Source organism: Alligator sinensis, unplaced genomic scaffold, assembly GCF_000455745.1.
Source record: "Alligator sinensis unplaced genomic scaffold, ASM45574v1 scaffold171_1, whole genome shotgun sequence".
Taxonomy (NCBI): Eukaryota; Metazoa; Chordata; order Crocodylia; family Alligatoridae; genus Alligator; species Alligator sinensis.
Window position 1 is genome coordinate 205,910 of NW_005842552.1, and position 12,231 is coordinate 218,140.

The 12,231-nt window shown below is 47.1% G+C and overlaps 1 protein-coding gene across 1 annotated transcript in view; it reads right to left on the reverse strand.

The window, feature by feature from the left end:
- Positions 1-405: 405 nt before the first annotated feature.
- GPR132 (G protein-coupled receptor 132) overlaps positions 406-12,231 on the reverse strand; it is a 26,978-nt gene continuing 15,152 nt past the window's right edge. Inside the window, exon 3 of the mRNA XM_006032174.3 lies at positions 406-2,151. Within this exon, the coding sequence (XP_006032236.2) occupies positions 1,093-2,103 (1,011 nt within the window). The 5' untranslated portion in view covers positions 2,104-2,151 and the 3' untranslated portion in view covers positions 406-1,092. The remainder of the gene's footprint in view (positions 2,152-12,231) is intronic.

A 12,231-nucleotide genomic window follows, 5' to 3' on the forward strand; every position in this document is an offset into this window, starting at 1 on the left:
CCTATTGCCCCTGGCTCCTGTCATCTTTGACGGCAGTGAGGTGCAGATAAAGATCACTTTTCTAAATGTTTAGGGGCCCTGCGGGCCAGATAGAATGGCCTGGTGGACCAGATATGGCCCACAGGCCGTATTTTGCCTGCCTCTGTGCTAGGATCCAGAACAAGGCCAACACTGAGCAATCAGCTTACTATAGTCCTCTTTGCAATGGACTGAGCCCCAACCAACCTGCAGATGTGAGGTTCAAGTTCAATCAAGATTTTGAGAGGTCATGAACATAGTCATCAAAGTCTTTTACTAGAAAAAAGTAAGTGCATTGAACAATGTGACACAAGACTTAAGTAAAATATACACCGATATATATATATATATATATATAAAACATCAAACATTTAAAACGTGTTCCCTGAGCTGACTGCTTATTCCTATTGAGATGTTCTAATCTGGTCACTCTTATTCTGGCCCCTCATAGCAGCTAGTCAGGACAGAAGACTCTTCTTGGTGTCTGCATTCTTCTACTGACATCTGGTATAGTAAACTCAGTGGTTCCTTTGTATTAGGTTCATTTTCAGCTCTTTAAAATATATTCCTGTGTTTCTTATTTTCCAGCATTTAATCATAAATACCACAAGAGCATGCATTTGTGAGACACAAGAAAGCTTCCTTCCCAGTCAGGACAGTCTCATCCAGAAGCTTATACTGATGCTGAATGTGTCTGAGGAAAGGTTTTCACCTCAGAATAAAAGCCTAAAACTTTACTGGAATTGAACCAAAATCCCTCAGTTTACTGTCTGTGCCCCTTATGGAGCAGGGTTTAGAATGGAAATATTGGTGGGCATCTACTCAAAGTAGCTTGGATGTCGAGTCAGCAGAAGCCTCTTCTATTACAAAGCCTTAGCAGGACTCCTCCTACATGTGTCTTTCACGATGAGAAAACCATGCTGAGGTTGAGATGTCATCACCTAAACTTCCCTGAGTGGTGATGCCCCAAACGTGGAGCCTCTTTTTGGGGAACACTTGAATTGCTGCCACCAGACCGTGACTGCAATGCCACAGGTGTTGTGAACCACTGGATTTCCTTCCAACGTGGGGAGCTTACTTTAAAGTTTTGTTTTCTGTTGCATGTGCTGCGTCCTGTGATTCTCTTGACTTGGCGCTATCGGTCCTCAGGGTGATGGACGCGTTACGTTGCCATCTTCTCAGAATGCTGTAAAATTCTTTTCTGACATTGTTGCTAGCCAGTACATAGATGATTGGATCTGCAATGCTGTTTGCAGTGGAGAAACACAAAAATACCACGAATGTGGTATATATTTCCTGTTCAAAACAGCACGAATCATTTGGAAATAAAATATAGTGTACGGCTCTTATTAGGAGCACCACATGATAGGGAGCAAAGCACATGAGAAAAATAATGATGATGGCAATTGCCAGGTGCTTCACTTTAGCTTTCTGGTGAACATTTAAGCCGCTGCTTATGTTCGTATTTTGGAAAATTTTGTAGTTTGTGAAACTGATGATTGCGAAGGGAATGATAAATCCACATAGGAACCTGGCAATGCCAAAATAAGCCAGTGTTGGCTCAAGTGGTAAGGTCTCAAAGCAGGTTTTCTGCCCTGAAGTCTGTCTGCCATCATCAAGAATAAACACTGGGCAGTGGATTACTGCCACTACAGCAAAGATAACAACTGTGATGAAAACTGCAGTTCTCTGATCTCTAGTCCCTCTGGATTCCAAAGAGTATACTACTGCCACATAGCGATCAATAGATATACAGCACAGCATCAGAACGCTGATGTATATGTTGCAGAAAAAGATATATCCTGTTATGATGCAAGTTTCTGATCCCATCGTCCACTGGTGCTCATTTTGTACATAGACAATCCAGAGAGGCAGGGTACTCAAATACATCAGCTCACATAATGATAAGCTGAAAAGGTAAATGGCAAGTATATTGTGCTTTTTGATTTGTAGCCATGTTAAGTAGGCAGTTAAGCAATTTGCTGGCAGACCGATGGCAAAAACAATACTGTAGACTGCAACCAGAAGTATCTCACTGTTTTGAACAGGCATCTGTTCACACGAGCAGTTTGATCTATTCATCATGCTGCAGTGTACAGAAACGTGAATATGGTCTTGCTTGATTTACATTTCCTGTGATGAAGAAACAAAATGGAAAGTTAGAAGTTGCAAAAGAGTTAAAATATGACTACACAGGCAATGGACTGACAACACAAGGCTAGAGCGCACAGACTGCTTCTGAGCGAGGATGTGAAGGTTTGTGCATGGTGCAGTATTGGAAATAGTTTTAAGTGAGTGCAACTCTATCAAAGTCAAAGCTGGTAAAACCTTGTGAAGATTAGGCCTGGTGAGCTCATTACTTATTTATATTGCAGTAGCACTAGGAGTGCCAACCATGGAGGGCTGTGTGAGGCTTCAGATCCAGAGAAGATTCAGAAACTTTGGATGCCAAAGCAGCATGTCTGGATCAAAGCGCTGGCTTCTTTAGGCTTTCCGAAGCGGTTTGGAGCTTCTGAACCACTTCAGAAAAGCTTCGGAGCCACTTCGGAGATCCAGCCATAGGGTATAATGGGAATCAATGAAATAGCTACAACTTTGTTGTTTGTTGTTGGATTTGGATGAAGCTTGCAGGGGTGGTAGCCTCTGCTGAGAGCATGAAGTCTTCCCGGTTTCAAGAAGATAGGTGCAGGGGTTTGGGCGAAACTGCACCCCAAATTCTTGAAAGCAAAGCTCATGTCACGTGTATGTGTTACAACACAGCAGGGTGAAAACTGCAGACGTCAGGGGGGGGGGGGGTGAGTGTGAAAACTGCGGGGGTGGTGGCCCCTGCTCAGGCCACAAAGCCTGCCAAGTTTCAAGGAGATAGGTGCATGGGTTTGGGGGAAACTGCACCTCAGGCTGAGGACAAGCGAAATTTGTGACGTGGGTGAAGTGTGTGTTAAGGCACAGAAGGGTGAAAGCTGCAGGCCTGCTAGCCCCTGCTGCAGCCACAAAGCCTGCCAGCAGTAGAGGAGGTGGCTGCAGGGGGGTTCTGGGGCCCTGTACCTCTAGCTGCTGACAGGCAAAACTTGTGACATGGGTGCTTGTGCAACTGTGTCTGTTGTGGGGCAGGGGAGGGGGGTGGGGGACACGACTACTGCAGGCCGGGCTGCTAGACTACTGTGCTATCAGTTACCAATCAATCATGATTCACTCAGGGACCAACTCAATACACAGTACTAATGTAACCAGTTAATTAGCAAGGATTAACACCTACAAAACCACAGACTAGGCAGAGGACATAATCAATACAGACAATCAGCTGCCCCAAGCCAGAGACAGTCAGCTGCACAAGCACCCATGTCATGAGTTTTGTCTGTCAGCAGCTAGGGGTGCAGGGCCCCAGAATCCCCCTGCACTGATCTCCTCCACAGCTGGCAGGCTTTGTGGCCGCAGCAGGGGCTACCATCCCTGCAGCTTTCACCCCACTGCGCCTTAACACACCCAGGGTCATCTATGTCATGAATTTTGCCTGTTAGCAGCCAGAGGTGCAGGGCCCCAGAAGCCAGACTCCCCCTGCACCTATCACCTTGAAACTTGACAAACTTTGTGGTCTCGGCAGGGGGGACCACCCCAGCAGCTTTCACCACACCATGGCATAACACATACAGGTGACATGAATTTTGCTTTAAAAAATGTGGGATGCAGTTTCTCTGAACTCCCCACACCTATCTCCTTGAAACTTGGCAGGCTTTGTGGCCTCCACAGGGGCTACCATCCCTGCAGTTTTCACTCCACTGTGGCTTAACACATACAAGTGACATGAGTTTTGCTTTCAAAATTTTGGGGTGCAGTTCCCCCCAAACCCATACACCTATCTTCTTGAAACTTGGTAGGCTTCATGCTCTCAGCAGAGGCTACCATCCCTGCAAGTTTCATCTAAATCACAGACAGAAAACAACAATATTTAATTGATTCCCCATTATACCCTATGGCCGGATCTCCAAAGCAGCTCCGAAGCTTTGGAGCCAGTTCGGCTGAATCGAAGCCGAAAACCAATCCAGAGCTCCGAATTGGATTGCTGGCATCTGAATTGGCTGGTTCTGAAACCGAATTGAATAGCTGCCTATTTGCATAGGCCTAGTGCTGTACAAATATAGAACAAGAAGCTAGTTCTTGCTGCAAGGGGCTTGCAATCTAGTCCAGTGATTCTCAACCCAGGGGGTCTGAGATCCTTTCAAGAGTGGCACAGGGTGTAACACACATGCAGACAGAAGTGCAGGTCCCCACCATAACTGAGAACACTTTGCAGGAAGCGTTCTGAATTACAATGATCCCCCAGACCAAACAGAAGTGCACTGTTGGTTCCAGGGGGAGGGGAGTCTAGCTGTTGGCTGCCAGCCTGCAGCTGGTTTCCCATAGCAATGGCCCCTCCTCTCTCCCAGACTGTCCCTGTTTCAGAACGGGAGGGGGAAAGGGAGCAGAGGGACCTCATTCTAGGGGTTCCCCAGCCTCTGCTGGGTCAAGTGGAGCCCCCACCTTGGGGGTTCTCCAATACATCCTCCCCACTCTCCAACGAGGGCTGAAAACCCCTGAGACCAAACTCCCTCTGCTCCTTTTTACCCCCTCCCACTCTGAAAACAGCTTGAGGCTGGCAGGCAGCACAGGCAGAAGTTACAGGACTTGCTCTGTTTTGAAATGTGTTCATCTGACCCCTCATACAACGAGGGTTCAGATTTTCACCTGACTGGCCAGTTTTGAAGTGGTCTGCAGCCATGCATTTGTGTTTGGTAACAGCTATAGACTGCTTTCTGTGGACAGATTGGGCAAAATCCGTCACTTCTGTCTGTGCCCAATGTTAGCACTGTTAGGTGCCCAAACATTATTCACATGATAAATTCAGAGATTTCAAACAGGAATCCATAGTGCTAAAATCTTTCTGGCCTGTTGTGATCTTTCCAAGTTCTTTGCATAAATGAATTACTCTATTATTTTCCTGTAATCAAAAAAACAATGAAAACTAAGAGCTGGCATCTTCCCAGGGTTGCTTTGAGTCTAACAAAGGATGCCTCAAGTCTAAAAAAGGTTGAGAACTACTGATCTAAGCAATGGTTTCTGTTACATGGTGCTTACCTAATAAGCATTCTTTGTATTATGAACTATTACATAGACCAGAGAATCTGCAGCATAAAAGAAAACTTGCCTTTTTCTAACTGCCTGCCCTTGTGGCCAGGATGTTCACTCCAGTTCCCATGGTTTGGAAGATCAACCACAGATATTACCAGAATTGCTGGGCACCTAACAGATCTCTACAGGTTCTTTGTATACACACCAGGCTTTGGGTTTCTTGTCCTAATGGGTGAGTAAGGCTAGCAACAGATGTTGTTGCATTTGTCCCTGAATGGGTTGTGTCTTTGTTCATCTTGGAACAGAAATATCCTGGGATTGGTGTGTACACACATTGCTCTTCTAATCAGGATTTAGTGAGTGGCTGAATTCAGTACCACTTTTCTGCCGGTGATTCAATGGTGCAATCCCAGGATAGCCATTCAGATGCACTGAGATGTCCTGGGATAAACTGTTAGTACTTTTTAGCCCATGAATCTTTTTAGAATGGTGCAATCCCAGGATTTGTCCCAGGACAATGGACATGGGTGTCTGAATGACTGTATTTTGTCCAGGGATAAAATAGTTTACCCTAAGACAAATAGCCTAGGTTAATGACTTCTCTAGGCTTTTTCTGGTAGCTGCCTGGTGTCCATGACAATTCACCAGTGCTTTGCTAAGGAGGCTGGACAGATGCATTTTTTTCTCCTCTGGAACTGGCAGGGAAAAGAAGTGGTTGCTGGGACTCACTGGAAATACAGGGCCACACTACACCATTCATTTTTCCAAAGAGCAGAAGATTAATTTTCACGACTCTCCAATAAGCCACATTAATTAAAAATTGTCTTGCCATAAAACAGATGGACTAGCAATCTGCACAGTTCTGTTCTGAATTGGGAAGCGAATGCCTACCTCCACCTTAAAATGCCTCACAAATGTTACAGCTGTGTTACAGGCAGAACGTGCTGAAGCTGTGCTACTCCTTGACTCAGTCTCAAGATATGAGTGCATGTATGAAAGCAGTGTACCCACCACTCTGTCTGCAGTGAGGCACAGCCAGCTCCTTCCAGCAGGCCAGGTCTGCTCCACTAGCAAGTCTGAGGAGAGGAAAGAGCCACTGCTCCGCTTCTTTCTTACCCATGCCTGATTTCTTAGAGGCTGCTCATGTCCGGAGATGAAGATCTGAGCTCTGCTCAGCCTTTGTGGGCACGTCTACACTATGTCAAACTGTACAAGGCAGTGCAGTTGGGAAGACACGTTCTGTCTTCCAGCTCCCACTTGGCACATGCCACATGCTGAAAAAAAGGCCTTAAGCTGCTCTAATGAGCACCCCCAAGACAGCAGCACTGGGCATGTGACTAGAAGCAGTGACGTGACTTTTTTGGGCACTGGGTGACTGCAGAATGGGAACAAATGGGCAGGGTGTGCTTTCACTCTGGCACTCCCCACAGTCTGACACCATAGAAATGTGGAGCATGTGGCCTACCCAAGGAGAAAGGTGAAGTGGGAGGAGGTCCTTGCTGCCTTACTCTGCCAACCCTACAATGTGCATCCCTGTAAGCGTCAAGTAGAAATTGGTCCTAATGGATTAAGTTTCACAACACCCTACTGCTCAGGAGATGAGAAAAATAGAGGGGAGGCGATGAGAGAGAAAGTGAGAAAGGAAGTGCCCTAAGTCACACAGAAAGTTTTGACAGAGACAAGTTTAGTCCACTGTCCTACCTGCCACTCCTGTGTGCTGTTCTGCGGGGGCTGGATTTGCATGTCCTCGCTTGAGGGCTTCCCCTACAGGAAGTCTCCCCCCACACCTGGCTTCAGCACAAGTAGTGGTGGGGCAAGGTGCTGGTCTCTGAATGGGAATCAGAAGCTGGCCCTGAACCATGCTGCTTCTTCACTAAAACACTTAGCTGGGTTGGTTTAGTCTGGGAGAAGCCTGCCTTGAGCAAGGGGCTGGACTAGATGCAACCTCCCGAGGACACTTCCAGCCCTATTTTCTATGACTATAAGCAAGCTGCTTTCTTTCAGGTGGGAGGCAGGAAAAGGACATGTACTGCAACACCAACAGCATCAATTCTGCAAATGCTTCTTGTCAAACCGGGAAGCAAATGTCCAAGCAAGATTTTAGACCTTAGTGCAGGGGTGGGCAAAATGCGGCCCAGGGGCCGGATGCAGCCCGCCAGGCCATTCTATCTGGCCCATGGGGCCTCTAAAAATTTAGAAAATTAATATTTATCTGACCTGGGCTGCCTGTCATGCGGCCCTCTGCCAAAACTCAGTAAGCAGCCCTCTGCTCAAAATAATTGCCCGCCCCTGCCTTAGTGGGCAATACAGAGGCAGGTTCCTGAAAAGGAACGCCCTTTAGGGCCAGCTTGTGGTCTCCTTGCTTGCCGAAGTCACCCTTCGTGGCGCAAAGTGCTACTCCCCAAAACAGGCTGACAATCTGACCTTTTACATTTACTCCTTACCTTTAATACAATGCTATTACTGTCACACAGGGCTTCATGCTATGTCCCTTGTCCTCACAGCTTATTCCTCTGCAGTAGCCAACAAGAGCGGACTGGCTTAGCAGTTGAGGTGAAGTCAGGGCAAATCAGCATGTTTTCCACGCCTACTCTGTCTGATACCTCTTTGAAACAACAGGAAGTAATATGGTACAAGTAAGCCTTGCTTTTAAAAATAAGCTGAACAAAAAGCCGAGAGGAAAGAAAAGGATGTAGGCAAATTCAACAAACAGAGGCCAAGTAAGAAAGAAAATAAAATTACTGTGAAAAAGAACTGGCCGTTCGGTCCTGCTGCCTACACAAACCCCACACAGCCTGTGTCAGGATTAGCTGGAACTGGGGACATTTTTCTCAGTGAGCACTTGATGAGATCTGAGTGCAGACTGCCCCGCAGCTTGAGTTGGAGTAAAGATCTGGGCCTGGGTCTGCCACCTCCTTGGTAAGTGCCCCAAGCACTCGGCTGCTACCAGGCGCTCTGAGACAGGGCCCCTCAGTCCCACCTGTAAAAGCTCTTTGTATAAAAAAAAATTTTTGGGGACGCATGTCCTGGTGTGGTGGGTCAGTCCCTCCCCTGGGGTGTGGGACATCTGTGTTTCAGTCCCCTTCCTCGGGGAACATTCAATTAACGATACAAAGGGGAACACTGATGACTGGAGAGACTGAGAACCTCACCTCGAATGCCCTGCAATAATTTGAATTCCCTCATGCACAGTACATCTACATGTGCAATTAATGGTGCATATTGCACCAGAGTTTGTTGCTCCCAGGTGCTGCATCTTCATGTGCACCTAGGACCACAGTACGCTGAGCCAGGTTGGAGCAGCTCCAGCTGGCAGGGGGATCACGGGGGGACATCCTGCCAGCTCGGGGCTGCTTTGACCTGGCTCAGTGTGTTGTGGAGGGGCTAGCTGGCAGGCGGCCTTCACACTAAAGCACCCTTGTGCCCCCACCAGCCCTGTCAGCATCTGCATGTGCATTTCTGCAGAGTAAAAAACTCTGCTGTAGTTGTGTTTATAGGTACTAACCTGCAGCAGAGATAATTAATATATTCTGTCCTAATAGCACTGCATGTGTGGACACTGAGATGTTTACTGCAGAGCTAATTAAGAAACTGTAGTAATAATCTCATGTAGACCTGCCTGCAAAGGAGTGACTTAAGCCTGTGCCTCCCACAGTTGGGGTAAGTATCATGAATCTGCCTCCTCCCACATTCACTTTGCTTTTCAATAAGTATGTAAAACCAACCAACAAGTGGAACATTTTGCATCTAACAGGAGGAATTTTTCATCTTAGTAGGGGGAAAAAAATTCCAAAATCATTATTTTAATTTGATCCAAACTAATTTTTCTTCCAGTTTGTGTCCTTGCAGAAGTGAGTGGAAGGTTAGGCAGTAGGCATGACTGAACCCGGAAGGTACTTGTTTACTGTCCATGTCCCCAGAGCCTGGAATAGACTCCCCCAGAAGTGGTGCAAGCACCTACTCTGGATACTTTCAAAAAACACTTGGATGCCTATCTTGCTGTGATCATTTGACCCCTGCTGACTTGCTGCTTTGGACAGGGGGCTGGACCTGATGATCTTGTGAGGTGCCTTCCAGCCCTAATGTCTATGAGATAATGTCTATGAAGTAGGCACATCTGCAAGAGAGCTTAAGTAGCAGGGAAAAGAATCACAGTTGGCCTCCTAGAGTTACTGGCCATGGAGAGGGAGAATACTTGCTGTTTTTCCCCTTTATGGGTTACACGTAGCTGATTGCTGCTCAGCTGGCTTGCTCTACTGCCCAAAGGTGTGGGAGGACCACACCTGCTTACAGCTTTGGGGTATGAAACACCCCTACATTTATTAACAAGGAAAACTGCCATCACTAATGCAAGAACTGCTAAAAAATTCCTGTTTGATTTTTTGCTACATTTTAAAATCAATTTTTTATTAACCTTTGGGGGAAGAGACCATCAGAAAACATTGCCAAAATCTTCATCAAAATCTCTACAGAAATAACTGAAATTGTTTGAACTCTTGAAAAAAAAAAGCCAAAATTTTTAACATCTCACTCAACTATTCTCTCTGTTGTCAAAAGCTTTGTGGGTTTGTAACCAGTTCTATTCCTGGCATGAAGGAAGCTTCTTTTTAACCCTCCGCCCCCTGTGGCTAGCCTGTGGCCCCCCAATCTGGCTTGCGGTTTTTTTTTTAATGCATCTTTAATCCATGCAAATAAAGTGGAGGCTTTTGCTGCACACGTAATACCAAAGGCCATGGTCTGGCCTGCTGTGGTGCTGTTGAACATCTTTGATCCTAACCCACATGTATTCAAATATATTGAAATCCCTGAGTTTCAGGTGCTAACCATGTAAGAAACTTCAAAACGAAGCACAATCCAAAGCATTGTTTCTGTCACTTGGTTTTGCTCTAGGTGACAGCTTGTATTTTCAGAGTGACACCAAAAAACAATTCATGTCTGTTCAAATAGGCCCGCGTTCACTGAAAAGGTTCACAGATCTCAGGAACTCTTCTAAAGCACCCAGCATAAGTTTGACATGGATGAAATCTGGCAAACCAGGTCTGATGTAGCTATTCCAGCAGAGGGTCAGGTTCTGTACTGCCCCAACAGGGGCAGAGGTAGCTGTGATACTAGCTCTTGGTTATAAGCTAGAGCAGCCTCTGGGACTGCATAATCACCCCTGCACTGCTCCATGATTATGCGAATGAGGCCCCTTGACATAGTAAGCCCTAAAGATGTGGACAGATGTAACACACAGAACATTTTAAATACACCTTAAACTCCATGCAGGCCCCTTTAGACCAGTTTAAACTACCTGAAATATTTCAAAAGCACACTGGGAAAACCAAGTACTATTTTGAGTCAGTTCTCTTTGGACCAGTTCAATGTTATGTGTGGACATAGTGCATTCCATGCTTAGTGTCTGGTCAGTCCTCCAGGCATCCCAAACTGCACCGCTCCTTGCCCTGCTCCTTTCTCCTCAACCCATAATGGGACTGCTCTGGGATGCAACCAGGACTGCTGCTCAAAGATCTATTGCCTAGGGAGACAACACTATTCAGGGGAAGGGAAGCAAAAAACTTCTGCATTAGTTTTACTTCCTTGCTAAGGACCCTAGGTGGGTATCCCAGACTTATTTGGGGCGGGAAGCGGAGTAGCTAGGTTTTGCTGGGGGGAGTTCTGTGGCCCCCTGCTTGTGGTGGGTGGGTGGTTGTTCCTGTAACAGAAAACACCTGTCCACTGCTGGGTGGTGGTGGGGGAAGCAGAGCCATTGCACAATGAGCACCTACTAGAACAGAACGGCTGTCGCTTCTGTGCTCAATGGGAAGAGAATTGAGCCATTACCTGTTAATCATTCCTCACCCTCTATGGTACACTCTTGCAGCCAGTCCACCTTGTGCACACATCTCTATGCAACTGCTGGTAAATCAAGGTACATGAGTGATTGGAAAAGCCAGGGAGTTTTGAGAGGGAGGGCATAACACCCAGCCCCCTAGGAACCACGATCAGGGGCCACCTCTTCACTCCAACCTCTTGCCCCAATTTGGGTCTTCCCTCCCCTCTAGAAGAATCCTGGAGAAACTTTGAGCACTGCCCTCCAGATCAGTGGTTTTCAACCTTTTTTTTTTACCAGAACCCATTTGTAAAATCAATGGCCAGTCCTGACCCAGTGCCCCTCCCTGACCTGCTGCCCCCACTCCTGACCTGCTGCCCCCACCCCTAGGCCCCAGCCCCCCAGTGCAGCCCTTTGCAGGTGGGAACTCTGTCAGCCTGCAAGGGAAAAGCCACAGCTTCCAACATTTTTATCCTTTAAAAGAGATTCCATTTTTAAAGTTTGTCCATGATGCTTTCATATATTTTTGCAACCCACTTGTGGGTTGCAACCCCTGGGTTGAGAAATGCTGTTGTAGAAGGCATGATGGTCTGGGTCCTCTACCACCCCCAATGGTGTTTTGTCAGGGATACAGTCATCATCATAGACATCATAGACATCAGGGCTGGAAGGGACCTTGGAAGATCATCGAGTCCAGCCCCCCGCCCAAAGGGCAGGAAGTCAGCTGGGGTCATAGGATCCCAGCAAGATAAGCATCCAGTTTCATCTTGAAGGTGTTCAATGAAGGCGCTTGAACCACCTCCGGTGGCAGGCTGTTCCAGACCTTGGGGGCTCGGACAGTAAAGAAATTCTTCCTTATGTCCAGCCTGAAACGATCTTGAAGTAGTTTGTGACCATTCGACCTCGTCATCCCTTGGGGCGCTCTGGTGAACAAACGTTCCCCCAGATGCTGGTGGTCACCCCTGATAAACTTGTAGGTGGCCATCAGATCACCCCTAAGCCTGCGCTTTTTCAGGCTAAAGAGCCCCAGGGCTCTCAGCCTGTCATCGTAGGGTCTGCTTCCCTGACCTCTGATCATGCGCGTGGCTCTTCTCTGGACTCTCTCAAGCTTCTCCACATCCTTTTTGAATTGTGGAGCCCAAAACTGGACACAGTACTCCAGCTGCGGCCTCACTAAGGCCGAGTACAGGGGGAGAATGACGTCCCGGGATTTGCTTGAGAGACGTCCCGGGATTTGCTTGAGACGTCCCGGGATTTGCTTGAGATCATCGAGTCTGACCCCCTGCATAGGCAGG